At 38.0% G+C, this 23,491-nt stretch overlaps 1 protein-coding gene across 4 annotated transcripts in view; it reads right to left on the minus strand.

Annotated features, from left to right (window-relative positions):
* The window catches only part of LOC143299965 (nuclear transcription factor Y subunit beta-like), a 35,189-nt gene that overhangs the window by 1,772 nt on the left and 9,926 nt on the right, over positions 1 to 23,491 (minus strand). For all 4 annotated transcript variants that reach the window (XM_076613517.1, XM_076613518.1, XM_076613519.1 and 1 more), the window contains exons 5-8: positions 9,231 to 9,298; positions 4,801 to 4,930; positions 3,188 to 3,251; positions 512 to 597 (exon numbers count right to left, since the gene is read on the minus strand). In XM_076613517.1, coding sequence (XP_076469632.1) covers positions 512 to 597; positions 3,188 to 3,251; positions 4,801 to 4,930; positions 9,231 to 9,298 — 348 coding nt within the window. The remainder of the gene's footprint in view (positions 1 to 511; positions 598 to 3,187; positions 3,252 to 4,800; positions 4,931 to 9,230; positions 9,299 to 23,491) is intronic.

Raw genomic sequence — 23,491 nt, forward strand, 5'->3', positions numbered from 1 at the left:
AACGCCGACATGGATTACAGGATCTTTAACGTGCGTATTGGATCTTCTGCTTGCGTATACACACGAAGGAGGTTCAGGCACTAGCAGGTCTGCATATATGTTGACCTGGGAGGTCGTAAAAATCTCCACCCTTTACCCACCAGGCGCCGTCACCATGATTCGAACCCGGGACCCTCAGATTGACAGTCCAACACTTTAAACACTCTGCTATTGCGCCCGTCGTAATTGTTACATAAGGTCTGTTTTCCACTGTCCAGTCTCTTGTGACCATGCTATGACATCGAAAACGAACTCGACATAACAATTTTGATGTTGATGTAACGTCAGAAACAAACTGCGATTGAGTGTAACAAAACACAGTGAAATCATAACAGTTGGCATCTCTGGATACTGAAAGACCCCCCACAGAACTGACATCAGGTGGGGTTGCTAGTGACACCAACAGTGCCCCCCAGGCATCGTTATGGGTTCTGGTGTTGGAGGGGAGAGAGGGGAGGGGTCAGAACGTTACCTGTCCTGCATTGAAGGAGGCGAAGATCACGTTCTGCTGGCCGTTCTGGTCAGTGGCCATGATCTGTCCTGTGGTGAGGGTTTGAGCTGGAACAGTTTTATGAGATAATGTATATCCAACATGGCAAAGCGCTTTTAGTTGTCAAGCGTTAACCCTTTGAGCCCTGACCACCGCTTTACCGGTGGTAAAGAAAAATGACATAATGCCTAGCCACTGGTTGAGCAGTGCGTAAACACTTGTGTCGTGTTTTGCTATATGTTTTATATTGAAGAGCCAATCAGAAAAACCGTAATATTCTGACATCAGCGTAGGTAGTACCCACGTGGCTGCGCCTTTTCACTGTGTTTTGTGCATATGCCTTGGATAAAAAAGATCGATTTCAATATAAGTCAACCAATAGCAAAACACGACACAAGTGTTAACACACCGCTCAACCACTGGCTAGGCATTATGTCATTTTTCTCTACCACCGGTAAAGCGGTGGTCAGGGCACTCTTTTATATCTGCCGTGACACATTAAATACCAATTATATGCAAATTTTGGCTCAGGGGCTCAAGCAGAAGTGTTAAAATTGCTCAGGAACTCAGGGCTCAAAGGGTTAGAAGGGCCCAACGCCTTTTACGGCCATCAGGGCAGTGATTTAATACACACCGTGTCGAGGGATCAGCACAGAAAGGCAGAGCCCAATCCTCTTCTTAAGCACATAAACCTGGCATTCACCGACTTGATCACTCTGTCACAGTCACTCACCCACACCCTTTCAAATAAAACTAAAACCATTCCTCTTCAAGCAGTCTCTACAGAATCAAGGCACACCATTTCCTGTCTGTATTCTGTGAGGGCCACATCTATTTCTTCCACCCGCGTGTGCGTGTGTGTGCGTGCGTGTGTCTATAATAGTGTGTGTGAATTCTTGTACGCTGTGTGTCTGGCTGACGAATCAATACAAAGCAATCTGACAGGTTCTAAAGCTCTGCATAAATGTATCATTATCATCATTACATACATTTGCAATTAAAACTGATGTGTAGACCAAACATACATTTCTCTCTTTTTCCTTTTCAATTTCATGCACATTCAATCACCAGGACAGGCCAAGTACTGCTGTTCTTCAGATGAATAAATCTTGAACTCACTCGGGACGACAAGTTTTCTCCCTTGCTTTTCCCCACAGACAGCCCATTTGTAAGGGTTTGGAAAAAAAATTACAAAAAATACTGTGTAAGAAAATGAAACTTTCAGAACTGGTCTATTGCATGTTGAGCTATTACATAAAAAAAAAAAAAAATCAAATTTCTCATCTTATTTTTACAGTTTTGCCATATGTAGAAAATACTGCCAATTTTTCACCCTAAATCGCCATACCCATGCTCACTTTCTGCATTAAATTCGCTTTCTTCTTTATCATCATCCACCTCTTCAATGTCCGACCCTTCAGTTTGTAGCATTTCAAATACTTCGGCAACCCTAAAACATTGCCGTCACTGCCTTGTTCGCTTCACAACATTCTGAGAAGGGGCCGCTTTGCTAACAGTCTGGCACGCGAGCAGACGACCGGTCAGTGACTTTGTCAGCGTGTGTGCGAGACAGGCCACACATCCCAGACTAACCAATCATACTGTTCGATTGTGGAGTGACCCAAAATAGTGCACTCTGCTTGGCTAATCACAAAATCACGTGTACAGCGCATGATGGAATTTTACTTTTGGAGAATGCTATTCCATTCCTTTGTCCGAAACCGAATATGTTTTGTGTAGGAATGCGTGAGCATTCCTTCGTCCAGAAAGAGTTAACTCAGCATCATCAACACGTGTCTAAATTGAAAACGTCAGTGAGAGAGAGAAGTGAGAATGTGTGTGTGTGTGTGTGGTGTTGGACTGACTGCTCCCCTGCCGGAGTCTGCACTAGTGGGTCACAGTTAACTATGTCATCGTATGTGTAATTAAGGTTGTTTTTTTTTCTAATCAATTATCATGTTCGAACTTATGTGGAGAGGACTGAGTGTATGCACTTGACAAGACAGGTCAAGCTGACCTGATACATGAAGATCCCAAATGGACCTGACCACGCAGAGGAAACCTAAGCACAACAAGACCAGCCACTTATCCATTATCCACACATCCTACAATTGAACATGTGTGTGTGTGTGTGTGCGTGCGCATGTGTAAATACATGTGTGTGTGTATGTGTGTGTGTGTATGTATATATATATATATGTCTCTTATTCACGCCATGACCTGGCAAGCTTTGGAACTTTTTCTTCACACTCGTATCACTTCAACACTCTTGAATTGCCCACTGTCCTGTCAAATAAACACGGGGGAACCCCCCCCCCCCCACCCACCCACACACCCTCCATGAACCCCCTCCCCCCCCAAAAAAAAACATTAACCCACAAAACAGAAAACAAAAAGTAAAGCAGACTTTCATCATTCTGCAACTGACAAACCCTACAATAACATGACACAGCAAATTACAAGAGCCTCCACCCCCCCCCCCCCTCCTCCCCCAACCCCACCACTCTCTCTCTCTCAGCAACTGTCGTCTCAAAACAGCAGTTTGCAACGAGAATGGATGGATGGTAAGAGTAGTAAGTGTACTGAACGATTCAAACGCAGAGACCATTTAATTAATTAATCATATCCAGCGTTAACAGGCACCTCATGGTCACTCACCCAAATCTTCAGGTATGTCCTGCAGTCCTTCCGCTTCCACACCAGTCTTCTCTCCCTTTGCACTCTGTAGGAATAACATCTTGGTTCACCTTATCTTGGTATCAGTAGTTGAAGCAAGTTCATGAGGGTCCATATTCATGTGTGCGTGTGTGTGTGTGCGTGTCCAAAACCTTGCTCCACAGACTTTGATAACTTCAGCATCCCCTACAGCAAACTGCATTAATTAAAACTGGTTCACACCCTGGGTACTGATTTATCTGTAACACCCAGATGCTTCCCTTGGACACAGTAGATCTTTCTGTACTGCAGTGGGCGTGTCAGTTTCTCGATCTGTTGCATTTCTCACCTGATGCTTTTAACCTGCTGGCTTTAGCCCCAACGTTGCTCACCAGTGTTTTCAAAGGGGACTGAGCATGGTTTTGATGACATGCGTGTGAAGTATGTCTTTGACACTCAGCTCTTGTAGGGCTGGTCCACAGAAACTGTAGTGCAGTTGCACCGACAGAGTACAAACGAACCTTTCATGGAAATCATCACTTTGATGAGCAAACTGGCGCTCAGTCCATGACTTTGTTCAGGATGACTGGACGTTTTGTTGATGAATTTTAAAACTAATCTCCGCCTATGTGGAAACATCAGAAAATAAAAACACAATCAAGATCAAAAGGTCTATCTTGCTCTAGTGAATAACAAATAGTAAAGAGTGGTAACTCTCTCCATTACACAAGGTACACAACTTCAAGTCAGTGATGCTCACGCTACCGATTCAGCTAGCACACAGATAAATAAAAAGTACATTGGAACAAACCCAGACACTTCCTCAAAAAGCGCCGGGCCTGTCCTTATACCAATCATTTGACATGTGCACACAGCAGCAAAGACAGAAGAAATGTGGAAACACAAATTAGCTTTTATTCAAGACTGGCATAACCTCTTTAATCCTGAATAAGCCACACAGAACACATGGACAATACAGAACAAACACATGATGCCTTGGTGGTTTATCAACTAGAAATTAACAAATAATCATCTCCTGGCCTCATTATTTGTTAATTGCTGTAGTGAAGCTCATTTCCACCGATATGATCTCTTCTAAAAAGTGTTTTTCATGCAAGGAGTGTACATACGTACCAAACCGCATGTGTTTACAGATCTGTGATGAACAATATGGGAAATAAACTAGTTACCAAATCTTCATTTCAACACAAAAATAACAACAACTGGAGAACAAAGCCCAATCCAAACACAGCAGCCAGTTGCATGCCGCCTCCTCAATCTTCTTTTCCCTTCTTTGTTTTATTTCTCAGTTTCTTGAGACTGTTCATCACACAAGCAAATCAGTCATGACATAAACCCTTCAAAAAAAAGCAACAACAATAACCCCAATATTAGAAGAAGAAGAAAGAAGACAAAAAGAATGATAATAAAAATTTTTTTTTAAAAGGAATAATACTTTAACAACCAAATAAACTGACAACACATACAGGAATAATTTTTTGACAACACATACACACACACACACACACACATATGCAACAACACCACGCACACACACAAACCAGCCAAAAGACTAACGTTTCACGTCTTAAAAAACAACAAGACAACCAACCAACCTCTCTGTACTTCTGCAGATAGACCTTGAGTGGCTCCACGTAGTTGTCAAAGCCCAGCGTGGACATAGCGAACAGGATGTCCTCCCCGTTGATCGTCTTCCGCTTTTCCTGATGGCAACGCTCGCTAGCTCTGGCCTCCGTCAAGGAGCATGTAATTCACTAATTGTATGAAAGTCAGTCGTCATCAACGATACAAATGTCTTGTTAAAACTCCCAAGACTTTTCCCCAGCATGTAATTCACAAATTGTATGAAAGTCAGTCGTCGTCAACGATACAAATGAATTGTTAAAACTCCCCAGACTTTTCCCCAGCATGTAATTCACTAACTGTATGAAAGTCAGTCGTCGTCAACAATGCAAATGACTTGTTAAAACTCCCCAGACTTTTCCCCAGCATGTAATTCACTAATTGTATGAAAGTCAGTCGTCGTCAACGATACAAATGACTTGTTAAAACTCCCCAGACTTTTCCCCAGCATGTAATCCACTAATTGTATGAAAGTCAGTCGTCGTCAACGATACAAATGTCTTGTTAAGGTGGGCCACTGCGTCATTTTTAGCTAATTTTTGTTTCTCAGGAACTACTAAAGGTATCTGCATGAAATTTGGTACACATACTCAGGGTGTTAATATAGATATCTGTGCTAAGTTTGAAGATTATAAGTCAAACAGATATGAAGATGATATGATAAATTTATTATAAAAATACATACCATTATTTGGCCCCTTTGCAGCACTGAACATATGCATTACATAATGATTCTCATCATTTCCACAGTTTGTTTTGACATCATTTAGTGCAATGATCACAAAAGCAGATGCCCATTGTCCACAAGCATTGTTCTCTGTCTTGTCAAAAACGCATAAAATTATGCATTCACGTTATTATGCTTTAGTCACTTGCTATGAAAAAAAACTACTAGAGGTAGAGAGTTCGAACTATGTTCATTGCACTCAGCACACATTTTCACATCAGTATGCCTAATTTTATGATATTTTCACTGTATCAATTGTTACACGTGGGCCACTGACGCACCCGCAGCAGAAATTCAACTTTTGAGAAAAACGCCTTCAAAGATTGTGTTGAGAACTCACAAACTGCAACCCATAGTTACACACTAAAAAAAATAATACAAAGGAAAACAGCACTTGGCCAATATCACTAAGTGGTGAGAGATAGTTTTTTCAGTTATTTGATTGTTCAAAATGCTCCTGGGGCGTATACTTCTCCCTCATCTGCCCGTCGATGTTCACGTTCCTGACGTCTCAGTTTCAATTTTTTTCCTCTTTTGTTTTGCTCTGTCAGAGGATTTTCTGGTTGCTGTTTTGACCCTGAGCATATCAGACTTCTCTGCAAACATCTCTGCTTTGCTCCCAGCCACAAGTTCCAGTTCAGCTGACCCCATCCTCTTTGTCTCATCTTCAAATACAGAGACCTGAAAAGAAATCAAATGTGTTAAATAGAAGGTACAAGAGAGAGAATGAGAGAGAGCTGACCCCATCCTCTTTGTCTCATCTTCAATTACAGAGACCTGAAAAGAAATCAAATGTGTGAGAATAGAAGGTACAAGAGAAAGAATGAGAGAGAGCTGACCCCATCCTCTTTGTCTCATCTTCAAATACAGAGACCTGAAAAGAAATCAAATGTGTGAGAATAGAAGGTACAAGAGAGAGAATGAGAGAGAGCTGATCCCATCCTCTTTGTCTCATCTTCAAATACAGAGACCTGAAAAGAAATCAAATGTGTTAAATAGAAGGTTCAAGAGAGAGAATGAGAGAGAGCTGATCCCATCCTCTTTGTCTCATCTTCAAATACAGAGACCTGAAAAGAAATCAAATGTGTGAGAATAGAAGGTACAAGAAAGAGAATGAGAGAGAGAGAAGAGACTCAGACTGACATTTTTTTTACACACACTGAGAGAGAATAAAGAGACTCAGACTGACAGTTTTTTACACACACACACACACAAACAGTATGTCAGACTCAGTAAAAATCCACAGAAATATTACTGGGAAAAGTATTTAAGTACTTGAGAAAAATAAAAATTGCCTCTGAAAACAAAAATCAAAAAAAAAAAAAAAAAAAAAAAAGTAAATCAATGGGCTCACAAAAAAGAAGGTATTCACTATTCGGATGGCTTTTTTATTTTTTTTTTATTATTTTTTTTTTTTGCTATGAAACGTAACAAAAACTCACAAAACGAAACAAAATAGAATACTATATTATATATATTAAATATTATATATCTGTAGACTATTATATCAATTTCCACAAACCTTTGCTTCGCATTTTTCACAATGAACTGACGACACCAAGCAGTCCAACGCTGACACATCAACGATGATGTTCTGTGAGGATTGTGGCTGTCCTGAGCGAAGTTGTACTTCAGGAACTTATGCATTTTTTTTTTACGGTGGTTCTTCGTCTGAACTGGGGTCACTGTCACCCGTTCACGCATGTTTTCTGGTGAAAACGTCCAATTTTCTCTTCAAACTGAGAAGCGGAGTGCTTTCACTCATGCCCGTAGATGTTGAAGGCACCGCTAAGTCGGTCGCTCTTTCGGCAGGCTTTTTTTCAGCTTGTGTTGTAATCTTACGCTTTCTCTTCCTTTTGCCGAATGCAAAGACAGTCCTAAACTTCTTTCCAACGTGTTTTGGCATTGTCCGTGACTTGTAAGAAAAAATTTCGATCAAAATCTTAGTCAACTGGAGTGTCGATTGAAATCGTGAAGGAAACAGACGCCATCTTGGAAAAAGTCACATGACCGATTGGGCCAATGGGCTATTTTTTTTACTCCGATAAGCCAATCAGAAACCTCGACTCAGCCACAACCCCTCAAAAATGCCTCTCGGGTTCCTTCGGATTTGCTCTTCGTGTGTTTCCGTGAGTGGAATTTTCCACAGGAAATAGGAATGAGAGGACAGACCGGTGAATGACCTTCACACTGATACCAAATAAGTGGGGGTTTCCAAACCAGATCGCGAGCACCAGGCCGTCCAAATCGATGCAAACTTTGATTTTTTTGTCACATTCGCTCAAACTTCACACACACCCATGTCAGAAAATGATTTTATTTGCAATGAAATAGGTCAAATTGAGCAAAATGGTTGACAGAAATGCAAAGACGAGACATTATTTGACCAAATACAAGTATAATCCCAAAACATGTTTTTTAATGATTTTTGGTGAAAAACCTATGCCGTGGTCCACCTTAAAACTCCCAAGACTTTTCCCCAGCATGTAATTCACTAATTGTATGAAAGTCAGTCGTCGTCAACGATACAAATGTCTTGTTAAAACTCCCCAGACTTTAACCCTGCATGTAATTAACTGTATGAAAGTCAGTCGTCGTCAACGATAAAAATGTCTTGTTAAAACTCCCCAGACTTTTCCCCAGCATGTAATTCACTAATTGTATGAAAGTCAGTTGTCATCAACGATACAAATGTCTTGTTAAAACTCCCCAGACCTTTCCCCATCCCTGAAGAGCAAAACTTATTTTCCAGCTATGGAAATGGTTCTCTCTCTCTTTTTTTTTCTGGGTTTTGTTAAAACTCCCAAGACTTTTCCAGACCCTGAAGGACAAAACATATTTTCCAGCCATGGAAATGGTTCTCTCTCTCTCTCTCTTTTTTTTTTCTTATCTGAGACTAAAGGTTTTGTTAAAATTCCAAGACTTCTCCTTTCCCTGAAGGGCAAAACATATTTTCCAGCTATGGAAATGGTTCTCAGTCATGCATGACTGTTTTAACCCTGCCATGTTGGCTGCCATACTCTGTTTTCGGGGGTGAGCATGCTGGAAATGTTCTTGTTTCCACAACCCACCGAACAGGGACACCAATTATGAGGATCTTAAGTAACATGTGATTTTTTTTTTTTTTTTGCTGCCCCATCATCTGCACTGTATCAGTGGCATTACTCCCACGCCGCTCATTTTTTTTTTTTGATTTTTGTTTTCAGAGGCAATTTTTATTTTTCTCAAGTACTTAAATACTTTTCCCAGTAATATTTCTGTGGATTTTTACTGAGTCTGACATACTGTTTGTGCGTGTGTGTGTGTAAAAAACTGTCAGTCTGAGTCTCTTTATTCTCTCTCAGTGTGTGTGTGTGTAAAAAAAATGTCAGTCTGAGTCTCTTCTCTCTCTCTCTCATTCTCTCTTGAACCTTCTATTCTCACACATTTGAATTCTTTTTTCAGGTCTCTGTATTTGAAGATGAGACAAAGAGGATGGGGTCAGCTCTCTCTCATTCTCTCTCTTGTACCTTCTATTTAACACATTTGATTTCTTTTCAGGTCTCTGTAATTGAAGATGAGACAAAGAGGGTGGGATCATTTAGATACACGGCCACACCCGGGTTCGTCCGGGTAACATGTGAATTTGATCTGCATCTTAACCATTCTACCACCTTCTTGGTACACAAAGGATACTCGCTGGTGATGAAGCTGATGAACTCAGAGACACACTCCTGCACGCACTCCTTTGCATCTTTCGCGATCTGCAACACACACAGCATCAACCAGCTGATCATCAATTCACAAAACGATAACATGTAATTAGGTCACAATCTTGAGCACATTTGCACGAATTTTGTGTTCATCCCTGTTGTTGTCACTTCTCAATGTATTGTTTTGTATTGTATTGTGTTGTATGTATTGCATTGTATTGTACCATATCATTTTGTATTGTATTGTGTTGTATTGTATTGTATTGTATTGTACCATATCATTTTGTATTGTAGTGTGTTGCATTGTATTGTATCGTATAATTGTATTACATTATGTTGTATCGCATTGTATTGTATTGTACTGTATTACTTTTTGTCATGACAAATTTCTCTGTGTGAAATGTGCGCTGCTCTACCTAGGGAGCCTGTTGCTGCAGTGCAGCGCCACCTTTTTTCTTTCTTTTTTTTTCTGTCTGCAAGAGTATTGGGAACAGCCCTTTCGTGACCATGTGTTGTTTTTTTTTACGTGCGCTAAATGCACGCTGCACATGGGACATTGGTTTATCGTCTCATCCAAATGACTAGCACCCAGACCTCTACTCAAGGTCTAGTTGGGGGGAGGGAGTAAAATAAAACTCCTGGTCTGTATTCATGGGACTCAAACTCACGGTGACTTTCTTCCTAGTCGTGCGCATTACCCCAGACCCCACTGCATACCATATATTGAAAACGATAAGAAAGAAACGTCTACTAGTGTAAGTAATGCCACTGAAATGGTTCAGATGATGGGTCAGAAATTATTTTTCCTCCAACGCATAATTATCACACTGTGTCAAACATCCATTTGACACACGAGAGGAACACACTGTGTCAAACATCCATTTGACACATGAGAGGAACACACTATGTCAAACATCCATTTGACACATGAGAGGAACACACTATGTCAAACATCGGGAGGTAGACTAAAAAAATCTTTGGTAAAAGTCGACTTACTTGGGATAAAAGAGGCGACGTATCGAGCCACAAGCTCTTCTTCAGGCAAATGAAATGAGTGAGTGACAGACAGAAAGGTACATACAGAGAGAGAGAGTAAAGTTCAGGAAAGGAAAGTGATGAGAAGTCACAGGAAAGGACACAAAGCAGGGTGAGTAGAACTGTCAGTGTGAATGTATGAGGGAAAGAAAGGGTTCTGAAAGGGAAGGATGAGGGAAGGTGGGCAGGGGGTGAGAGGGCAGGAGTGGGGGAAGGGGGTGGAAGAGAGTGGGAAAAAAAAAAAAAAAAAAAAAATTTAATAAAAAAAAGATTTTTTTTTTTTAATATATAAAATAAATAATAATAATAATAATAATTAAATAGATAAAAGAATAAATAATAAATAATTTAAAAAAAAATATATATATATATATATGCACACATATGCATACATACATGGACATATACGCACACACACATATATAATTGAAAAAATAAAAATAGAAATAACTAAACTGAATAAAAAAAATGATAAATAGATAAATAAATAAATATAAACAAAAGTAAATAAATAAATTAAAACAACAGCAAAACAACAACCACACACACAGGAATATATAAATAGATAAATAAAATAAAATAAAATAAAATAAAATAAAAATAAAGTATATATACAAAAAACGGGATGAGTGGTGGTGGATAAATAGAGGAAAAGAGAAAGAGGGCAAGGATCAGAAAGGGGTTAGAGAATGCCTAGAAGACCGCTGCCATCACTTTGACACACGAGCGGAACACACTGTGTCAAACATCCATTTGACACACGAGAGGAACACACTGTGTCAAACATCCATTTGACACATGAGAGGAACACACTGTGTCAAACATCCATTTGACACATGAGAGGAACACACTGTGTCAAACATCCATTTGACACATGAGAGGAACACACTGTGTCAAACATCCATTTGACACATGAGGGGAACACACTATGTCAAACATCGGGAGGTAGACTAAAAAAATCTTTGGTAAAAGTCGACTTACTTGGGATTAAGAGGTGACGTATTGAGCCACAAGCTCTTCTTCAGGCAAATGAAGTGAGTGAGTGACAGACAGAAAGGTACAGACAGAGAGGGAGAGAGAGTAAAGTTCAGGAAAGGAAAGTGATGAGAAGTCACAGGAAAGGACACAAAGCAGGGTGAGTAGAATTGTCAGTGTGAATGTATGAGGGAAAGAAAGGGTTCTGAAAGGGAAGGGTGAGGGAAGGTGGGCAGGGGGGGTGAGAGGGCAGGAGTGGGGGAAGGGTGTGGAAGAGAGTGAAAAAAAAATAATAAAAAAATAAAAAAATAAATTAATAAAATAAATAAATAGATAAATAATTTTTTAATATATAAAATAAATAATAATAATACTAATAATTAAATAAATAAATAGATAAAAGAATAAATAATAAATAATTAAAAAAAAAAAAAAAAAATATATATATATATATATATATACACACACATATATGCACAAATATGCATACATACATGGACATATACACACACACACATATATAATTGAAAAAATAAAAATAGAAATAACTAAACTAAATAAAAAATGATATATAGGTAAATAAATAAATATAAACAAAAGTAAATAAACAAATTAAAACAACAGCAAAACAACAACAACCACACACACACACACACACAGAGGAATATATAAATAGATAAATAAAATTAAATTAAAAAAAAAAAGAAAAAAAAGAAGTATATATACAAAAACGGGATGAGTGGTGGAGGATAAATAGAGGAAAAGAGAAAGAGGGCAAGGATCAGAAAGGGGTTAGAGAATGCCTGGAAGACCGCTGCCATCACTTTGACACACGAGCGGAACACACTGTGTCAAACATCCATTTGACACACGAGAGGAACACACTGTGTCAAACATCCATTTGACACATGAGAGGAACACACTGTGTCAAACATCCATTTGACACATGAGATGAACACACGATGTCAAACATCGGGAGGTAGACTAAAAAAATCTTTGGTAAAAGTCGACTTACTTGGGATAAAAGAGGCGACGTATCGAGCCACAAGCTCTTCTTCAGGCAAATGAAATGAGTGAGTGACAGACAGAAAGGTACAGACAGAGAGGGAGAGAGAGTAAAGTTCAGGAAAGGAAAGTGATGAGAAGTCACAGGAAAGGACACAAAGCAGGGTGAGTAGAACTGTCAGTGTGAATGTATGAGGGAAAGAAAGGGTTCTGAAAGGGAAGGGTGAGGGAAGGTGGGCAGGGGGTGAGAGGGCAGGAGTGGGGGAAGGGGGTGGAAGAGAGTGAAAAAAAAAAAAAATAAATAAATAAATAAAATAAATAAATAGATAAATAATTTTTTTAATATATAAAATAAATAATAATAATACTAATAATTAAATAAATAAATAGATAAAAGAATAAATAATAAATAATTTTAAAAAAAAAAATATATATGTTCACATTCCAATCATCTACTGACCATACATTACACACATTTGTTCTTTCAGTCATCATAATTGAAATTGAAAAAGAGTGATCAATTTAGATACACTAACCAACACCGGGTCATCGGGTAACATGTAAATTTGATCTGCATCTAAATCTACATTCTTGGTAACAAAGGATATCGCTGGGATGAAGCGATGAACTCAAGACACACTCCGCACGCACACACTTTGCATCTTTCGCGATTCAACACACAAACACACTGACATCAATTCACAAAACGTACATGTATTGGTCACAATCTTGAAACATTCACGAATTTTTTTAACCATGTTGTTGTATTCTCAATATTAGATTGTATTGTTTATGTATTGCATTATAATACGGTTTGTATGTATGGTTGTTTGTATTATGTATTGTACCATATACTTTTGTATTGTAGTGTGTTGCATTGTATTGTATCGTATAATTGTATTACATTATGTTGTATCGCATTGTATGTATTGTACTGTATTACTTTTTGTCATGACAAATTTCTCTGTGTGAAATGTGCGCTGCTCTACCTAGGGAGGCCTGTTGCTGCAGTGCAGCGCCACCTTTTTTCTTTCTTTTTTTTTCTGTCTGCAAGAGTATTGGGAACAGCCCTTTCGTGACCATGTGTTGTTGTTTTTTACGTGCGCTAAATGCACGCTGCACATGGGACATTGGTTTTATCGTCTCATCCAAATGACTAGCACCCAGACCTCTACTCAAGGTCTAGTTGGGGGGAGGGAGTAAAATAAAACTCCTGGTCTGAATTCATGGGACTCAAACTCACGGTGACTTTCTTCTAGTCGTGCGCATTACCCCAGACCCCACTGCATACCCATATATTGAAAACGATAAGAAAGAAACGTCTACTAGTGTAAGTAATGCCACTGAAAATGGTTCAGATGATGGGTCAGAAAATTATTTTTCCTCCAACGCATAATTATCACACTGTGTCAAACATCCATTTGACACATGAGAGGAACACACTGTGTCAAACATCCATTTGACACATGAGAGGAACACACTGTGTCAAACATCCATTTGACACTTGAGAGGAACACACTATGTCAAACATCGGGAGGTAGACTAAAAAAATCTTTGGTATAAGTCGACTTACTTGGGATTAAGAGGCGACGTATTGAGCCACAAGCTCTTCTTCAGGCAAATGAAATGAGTGAGTGACAGACAGAAAGGTACAGACAGAGAGGGAGAGAGAGTAAAGTTCAGGAAAGGAAAGTGATGAGAAGTCACAGGAAAGGACACAAAGCAGGGTGAGTAGAATTGTCAGTGTGAATGTATGAGGGAAAGAAAGGGTTCTGAAAGGGAAGGGTGAGGGAAGGTGGGCAGGGGGTGAGAGGGCAGGAGTGGGGTTAGGGGGTGGAAGAGAATGAAAAAAAAAAAATAAAAATAAATAAAATAAATAGATAAATTATTTTTTTTAATATATAAAATAAATAATAATAATAATGATTAAATAAATAAATAGATAAAAGAATAAATAATTTAAAAAAAAAAAAATATATATATATATGCACACATACATGGACATATACGCACACACACATATATAATTGAAAAAATAAAAATAGAAATAACTAAACTAAATAAAAAATGATAAATAGATAAATAAATAAATATAAACAAAAGTAAATAAATAAATTAAAACAACAGCAAAACAACAACCACCACACACACACACACACACACAGAGGAATATATAAATAGATAAATAAAATAAAATTAAAAAAAAAAAAAAAAAAGTATATATACAAAAAACGGGATGAGTGGTGGTGGATAAATAGAGGAAAAGAGAAGAGGGCAAGGATCAGAAAGGGGTTAGAGAATGCCTGGAAGACCGCTGCCATCACTTTGACACACGAGAGGAACACACTGTGTCAAACATCCATTTGACACATGAGAGGAACACACTATGTCAAACATCGGGAGGTAGACTAAAAAAATCTTTGGTAAAAGTCGACTTACTTGGGATAAAAGAGGCGATGTATCAAGTCACAAGCTCTTCTTCAGGCAAATGAAATGAGTGAGTGACAGACAGAAAGGTACAGACAGAGAGGGAGAGAGAGTAAAGTTCAGGAAAGGAAAGTGATGAGAAGTCACAGGAAAGGACACAAAGCAGGGTGAGTAGAACTGTCAGTGTGAATGTATGAGGGAAAGAAAGGGTTCTGAAAGGGAAGGGTGAGGGAAGGTGGGCAGGGGGTGAGAGGGCAGGAGTGGGGGAAGGGTGTGGAAGAGAGTGAAAAAAAAAAAAAATAAATAAATAAATAAAATAAATAAATAGATAAATAATTTTTTCTAATATATAAAATAAATAATAATAATACTAATAATTAAATAAATAAATAGATAAAAGAATAAATAATAAATAATTTAAAAAAAAAAATATATATATATATATATATACATATATGCACACATATGCATACATACATGGACATATACACACACACACATATATAATTGAAAAAATAAAAATAGAAATAACTAAACTAAATAAAAAATGATATATAGGTAAATAAATAAATATAAACAAAAGTAAATAAACAAATTAAAACAACAGCAAAACAACAACAACCACACACACACACACACACAGAGGAATATATAAATAGATAAAAAAATATATATTAAAATAAAAAATAAAGAATATATACAAAAAACGGGATGAATGGTGGTGGATAAATAGAGGAAGAGAGAAAGAGAGCAAGGATCAGAAAGGGGTAGAGAGATGCCTAGAAGACCACTGCCATCACTTTGACACACGAGCGGAACACACTGTGTCCAAACATCCATTTGACACATCGAGAGGAACACACTGTGTCAAACATCCATTCAGACACATGAGAGGAACACACTGTGTCAAACATCCATTTGACACATGAGGGAACACACTATGTCAAACATCGGGAGGTAGACTAAAAAAAATCTTTGGTAAAAGTCGACTTACTTGGGATTAAGAGGTGACGTATCGAGCCACAACTCTTCTTCAGGCACATGAAGTGAGTGAGTGACAGACAAAAGGTACAGACAGAGAGGGAGAGAGAGTAAAGTTCAGGAAAGGAAAGTGATGAGAAGTCACAGGAAAGGACACAAAGCAGGGGTGAGTAGAACGTGTCAGTGGTGAATGTATGAGGGAAAGAAAGGTTCTGAAAGGGAAGGGGGTGGGGGAAGGGGGCGGGGGGGTGGAGGGCAGGGTGGGGAAGGGGGGTGGAAGAGAGTGGGAAAAAAAAAAAAAAAAAAATAATAAATAAAAAAAAAAAAAAAATAATAAAAATTTTTTCTAATATATAAAATAAAAAATAATTACTAAAATTTAAAATAAAAAATAGATAAAAAAATAAATAATAAAAAATTTTAAAAAAAAAAAATTATATATATATAATACATATATGCACAAATAGTACATCATGGAATTTACAACCACACATTTATAATTGAAAAAAAAAAAATAAAAATAAAAAAACAAATAAAAAATGATTTTAAGGTAAAAAAAAAATATAAACAAAAGTAAAAAAACAATTAAAACAACAGCAAAAAAAAACAACCACACACCAAACACACCATCAGGAATATATAAATAGTAAAAAAATATATATATAAAAAAAAATTATTAAAAAAAAAGTATTATACAAAAAAGGGGATGGTGGTGGGGGTAAATAGAGGAAAAGAGAAAGAGGGCAAGGATCAAGGGTTAGAGTGCCGGGAAAGACGCTGCCATCATTTGACACAGAGCGGAAAAACACGTTAAAACATCTTTTACAACGAGATGAACACACTGTGTAAAACACCCATTTGACACATGAGAGGAACACCGTTCAAACATATTTGACCTAGAGGAAACACGTGCCCAACACCATTTGCCAAAAGAGAGGAACACATGTGTCCAACACCCATTTGACACACGAGGGGAACCCCAAACTGTTCAAACACCTTTTAAACATGGAGGACACACGTGTCAAACATCTTTTGGGGAACACTGGAGGAACACATGTGTCAAACATCCATTTGACACATGAGAGGAAAAAATGTGTAAAATCCATTTGACACTGAGGGGAAAACACATTGTCAAACATCCTTTTGACATTGAGGGACACACTTGTCAAAATCGGGGGGTAGACTAAAAAAATCTTTGGTATAAGTAAATTATTGGGGATTAAAGAGGCGACGTATCGAGCCACAAGCTCTTCTTCAGGCAAATGAAATGAGTGAGTGACAGACAGAAAGGTACAGACAGAGAGGGAGAGAGAGTAAAGTTCAGGAAAGGAAAGTGATGAGAAGTCACAGGAAAGGACACAAAGCAGGGTGAGTAGAACTGTCAGTGTGAATGTATGAGGGAAAGAAAGGGTTCTGAAAGGGAAGGGTGAGGGAAGGTGGGCAGGGGGTGAGAGGGCAGGAGTGGGGGAAGGGGGTGGAAGAGAGTGAAAAAAATAAAAAAATAAATAATAATAATAATAATAATAAATTAAAAAAAAAAAAAAAATTTTAATAAAAAAAATAAATAGATAATTTTTTTTTAATATATAAAATAAATAATAATAATAAAAATTAAATAAATAGATAAAAGAATAAATAATAAATAATTTTAAAAAAATATATATATATATATGCACACATATGCATACATACATGGACATATACGCACACACACATATATAATTGAAAAAATAAAAATAGAAATAACTAAACTGAATAAAAAAAATGATAAATAGATAAATAAATAAATATAAACAAAAGTAAATAAATAAATTAAAACAACAGCAAAACAACAACCACACACACACACACAGGAATATATAAATAGATAAATAAAATAAAATAAAATAAAAATAAAGTATACATACAAAAAACGGGATGAGTGGTGGTGGATAAATAGAGGAAAAGAGAAAGAGAGCAAGGATCAGAAAGGGGTTAGAGAATGCCTAGAAGACCGCTGCCATCACTTTGACACACGAGCGGAACACACTGTGTCAAACATCCATTTGACACACGAGAGGAACACACTGTGTCAAACATCCATTCGACACATGAGAGGAACACACTGTGTCAAACATCCATTTGACACATGAGGGGAACACACTATGTCAAACATCGGGAGGTAGACTAAAAAAATCTTTGGTAAAAGTCGACTTACTTGGGATTAAGAGGTGACGTATCGAGCCACAAGCTCTTCTTCAGGCAAATGAAGTGAGTGAGTGACAGACAGAAAGGTACAGACAGAGAGGGAGAGAGAGTAAAGTTCAGGAAAGGAAAGTGATGAGAAGTCACAGGAAAGGACACAAAGCAGGGTGAGTAGAATTGTCAGTGTGAATGTATGAGGGAAAGAAAGGGTTCTGAAAGGGAAGGGTGGGGGAAGGTGGGCAGGGGGTGAGAGGGCAGGAGTGGGGGAAGGGGGTGGAAGAGAATGAAAAAAAAAAAAAAAAAATAAATAAATAAATAAATAAAATAAATAGATAAATAATTTTTTTTAATATATAAAATAAATAATAATAATAATGATTAAATAAATAAATAGATAAAAGAATAAATAATAAATAATTTTTTTTTTAAATATATATATATATGCACACATATGCACACATACATGGACATATACGCACACACATATATAACTGAAAAAATAAAAATAGAAATAACTAAATAAAAAATGATAAACAGATAAATAAATAAATATAAACAAAAGTAAATAAATAAATTAAAACAACAGCAAAACAACAACAACCACACACACACACACACACACACACACAGAGGAATATATAAATAGATAAATAAAATTTAAAAAAAAAAAAAGTATATATACAAAAAACGGGATGAGTGGTGGTGGATAAATAGAGGAAAAGAGAAAGAGGGCAAGGATCAGAAAGTGGTTAGAGAATGCCTGGAAGACCGCTGCCATCACTTTGACACACGAGCGGAACACATTATGTCAAACATCGGGAGGTAGACTAAAAAAATCTTTGGTAAAAGTCGACTTACTTGGGATAAAAGAGGCGATGTATCAAGTCACAAGCTCTTCTTCAGGCAAATGAAATGAGTGAGTGACAGACAGAAAGGTACATACAGAGAGGGAGAGAGAGTAAAGTTCAGGAAAGGAAAGTGATGAGAAGTCACAGGAAAGGACACAAAGCAGGGTGAGTAGAATTGTCAGTGTGAATGTATGAGGGAAAGAAAGGGTTCTGAAAGGGAAGGGTGAGGGAAGGTGGGCAGGGGGTGAGAGGGCAGGAGTGGGGGAAGGGGGTGGAAGAGAGTGAAAAAAATAAATAAATTAAAAAAAAAAAATTTTTAATAAAAAAATAAATAGATAAATGTTTTTTTTAAATATATAAAATAAATGATAATAATAATAATAATTAAATAAATAGATAAAAGAATAAATAATTAAAAAAAAAAATATATATATATATATATATATGCACACATATGCATACATACATGGACATATACACACACACATATATAATTGAAAAAATAAAAATAGAAATAACTAAACTAAATAAAAAATGATAAATAGATAAATAAATAAACAAAAGTAAATAAATAAGGCAATATTAACATTTTTACCCGTGCACTCTTCGATGTTGAAGTGAGAAATCAAATCCACCCGAATGGGTATACCGGCTTGTGACAAAGTTGTGCACCATCTCTGGTTCGACATTCTTATATTATAATTAACATTTTTACCCGTCTGCAGTACAAAACATACGTGAGAAAGTCCAAAACGGGTGAAAATGTTAATTATATATATAAGTTTGTCGACTATAGTAGAGGATTTTAAAACGAACTTGTCGAGATTAGAAAGGTGTCTAAAAAGGGATGCTTTTTGGGGCATTCCATGCACCTAGCAAGGGGCTTGGAAAGAATGGGGGATACACAAAGTGAAAGAAAAAATCGGGACCCATGGGTCAGTTCGAACTTACCCGTCTGTGTTACAAAACATACCTGAAAACGATTAAGACGGGAGTGTGTATATATACACAAGTTTGGGTCAGTACTCGTAATGAAACTTGTCTCGATTCTAAACGCCGGTATGTCCGAGTTCATGGGGCATTCCATGCATCAAGCAATGGGCTTGAAATAGAAAAATTCGTAAAGAAATCGGGAAGCTTGTCGCTGTCATATTTCCAGGAGCGGACATGCGCGAAAGGGACGTATAAGGCAGTTCGATCGAAAGCGGTCAGTGTACGCGATCGCCAGGTTATTTAAAGTGAAGACGGAATGAACTGTACCATGCTTCGCGAGAGGATGAAAACAGAGTGGGGGGGCAAGACAACAGGTTGTGATCCTAACATGAACATGACTGAAAATAATAAAACAGCTTGCATGAAACACCGTCACGTGTATGCGACGTCAAAAGAGTGACGGCAGTCTCCTGTGGTGGGTCCGTTCTTTTCGGCCTGTTTCGTTGTACGTCCTTGCTGTATCGGTTCCGACAGCACTGACCAGGTACACGTGGAAACCGCACACCATTCCCTGTATTGCAGTGCTAAAATGCGTTGCACAGAGGACTTGACATTAAAAAGTGAGCGGGACTGGTGGAACTGACCTTCCTTAACAACGTGCTGTGCAGAAAAGTCACATACCGAAATAGGAAAGTGCATTTTAACGGCCGAGTCAGTGTCCGTGCTGAACTTAACCGTTTCAATTGGACAGCTGCACGTCCCTTTCTTGTCAGTGATGCTTTGGCCGGCTGTGAATGTTCAAGTCAGCGATTTCATGTGTGTGTGTGTGTGTGTGTGTGTGTTGAGAACTTCATTCCGTGATTGATTGTCCGTGGTGTGTGTTAGCTCGTTTCCTCGACAGCACACATCACATACGTGTGTGCTGTGTCCTGTGTTGCATGTCAGTGTGCTCCTGGCCTTCCGTGGAGAACTGAGGGCGAGACATAAAATATTTAGCTCCACAGATGGCCATTCTTTCCGTACGCACACAGTTGTTCACGTTACGTTCGGAACCCATCAGTTGTCTAGTCCTCCACTCTTGTTTTCATCCTCCCGCTGAAACACGGTGCAGTTCATTCCGTCTTCACTTCAAGTACAAGATTGTCAGTGCACAGTAACCTCTTTCCTACGTCCCCTTCGTGCACATCCACTTCGGCAGACAGGACAGGTCGTGCATGTACAATCACAACATTCCTTCAACATGTGTCTGGCAGTGTACAGTGACAGCTTCATTCCGTGTTTGCCAGTGTGTCCGTATAGTTGCCGCGGGAGCTCAGGTTGACTTCATTCCGTGACTTATGATGTTGTGCGTACCAGTGTACACTCACAAGTTCATTCCGTGATAATGTGTGTAGGGTTGACAACTTCATGGTTCCGGGATTGTGTGTGTAGGCACTGACACCTGACTTCATTTCGTGGTTTGGTGCGCCGACGGTGTACACTGACAATTTCATTCCGTCAAAGTGTGTGGGGCTCTGCGCAAAATATGTGGATTAATGTACTACATCGGTAAGTACAATCACAAACCCTTGTGTCGTCATGCAATGTCGTTTTCAGCCTCGCGCGAAGGACTCCACACTTCATTCTGTTTACAGTTTCGGAGTGCACAACTCAATACCCCGACTGAACAGCACTCCATTTTTAGACACCTTTCTAATGTGGACAAATTCATTTTAAAATCCTCTTCTATAGTCGACAAACTTATATATATATATATATAACATTTTTACCCGTTTTGGAGTTTTTCACGTATGTTTTGTACTGCCGCCGGGTGATTTCGAACTGACCCATGCGTCCGAATTTTTCTTTCACTTTGTGTATCCCCCATTCTTTCCAAGCCCCTTGCTAGGTGCATGGAATGCCCCAAAAAGCATCCCTTTTTAGACACCTTTCTAATCTCGACAAGTTCGTTTTAAAATCCTCTACTATAGTCGACAAACATATATATATAATTAACATTTTCACCCGTGTGGGACTTTCTCACGTATGTTTTGTACTGCAGACGGGTAAAAATGTTAATTATAATATAAGAATGTCGAACTAGAGATGGTGCACGTAACAAGCACGGGTATTTTAGACACCTTTCTAATCTCGACATGCTCGTTTTAAAATCCTCTACTATAGTCGAAAAACTTATATATATAATTAACATTTTCACCCGTTTTGGACTTTCTCACGTATGGTTTGTACTGCACACGGGTAAAAATGTTAATTATAATATAAGAATGTCGAACCAGAAATGGTGCACAACTTCGTCACAAGCCGGTATACCCATTTGGGTAGATTTGATTTCTGACTTCGACACCGAAGAGTGCACGGGTAAAAATGTTAATATTGCCATAAATAAATTAAAACAACAGCAAAACAACAACAACCACACACACACACACACACAGAGGAATATATAAATAGATAAATACAATAAAATAAAATAAAATAAAATAATAATAAAGTATATATACAAAAAACGGGATGAGTGGTGGTGGATAAATAGAGGAAAAGAGAAAGAGGGCAAGGATCAGAAAGGGGTTAGAGAATGCCTAGAAGACCGCTGCCATCACTTTGACACATGAGCGGAACACACTGTGTCAAACATCCATTTGACACACGAGATGAACAGACTGTGTCAAACATCCATTTGACACACGAGATGAACACACTATGTCAAACATCCATTTGACACACGAGAGGAACACACTGTGTCAAACATCCCTTTGACACACGAGATGAACACACTGTGTCAAACATCCGTTTGACACACGAGCGGAACACACTGTGTCAAACATCCATTTGACACATGAGAGGAACACACTATGTCAAACATCCATTTGACACATGAGAGGAACACACTGTGTCAAACATCCATTTGACACATGAGAGGAACACACTCCGTCAAACTACATAAAATAAATTCTGCTCAAGCTTCTAAGTTTTGGATCACCAAGCGTTCTGCTGAATAAACATGCATCATGATACAATCTTGTTTTTGAACTAATGAATGGGGCAAAACTACGACTTTGTGTACCAGTAACACTAACAGCCTCAGCCAATGACAGACTGGCTACCAAAAGCAATGGCACTGTCAACCGTTAGTTAAAAATATCTATCAATTTTGACAAATTAATACAAGCGCAGTTAAATATATCAACTAAGATCTAAAAAAACTGCGCCAAGTAACATCAAGGTACAGAGGAAGTGTTTCACATCATTCAAAATTCAAAGACACGGAAAACACATCTAATCATACTCATATTTTGTTAACTGTAAAAAAATTAATCACTGCTTCAGGCCAGGGCTTTGGCAATTCCTTGGCTTTTGATATTGAGACTTACTAACAAACACAAGCACTTGTAAATGACATAATTGCAAAATCACCTCACAATCACTTAACTATTTCATCTATACTTAATGTAAACTCTTAAAGAGTCTTCAAAAAACTGCATCATAAACATCTGATGACAAAGCGCTCTACGTTTTACAAATCATTGAAATTATTCAGATTGAAACAAAAAATGAAATGCTATATAATTATGTGACCTGGCTGGAGACATAATTTGAAAAAAAAAAAAATGCCAGAGAATCGACAGACAGAAAATACGAAAAAAAACTTAGCTGTATGAAGAGCACAGGAACAGGAGTCATGATGGCTGCCGGAAAAAGAGGGCGCTAGTCAGGGGGGCAAAGGGGAGGTTACCTACTTCTGGGAGGTTATCGGCCGTAGCTACTTTCGTTTTCTCCGCATAGGCGGATAGTAGTTTGCACAGGACAGGATTGTCAGACCCCTGCCGGAGTCTGCACTAGTGGGTCACGGTTAAGT

The sequence above is a fragment of the Babylonia areolata genome, chromosome 25 (assembly GCF_041734735.1).
Source record: "Babylonia areolata isolate BAREFJ2019XMU chromosome 25, ASM4173473v1, whole genome shotgun sequence".
NCBI lineage: Eukaryota > Metazoa > Mollusca > Gastropoda > Neogastropoda > Buccinidae > Babylonia > Babylonia areolata.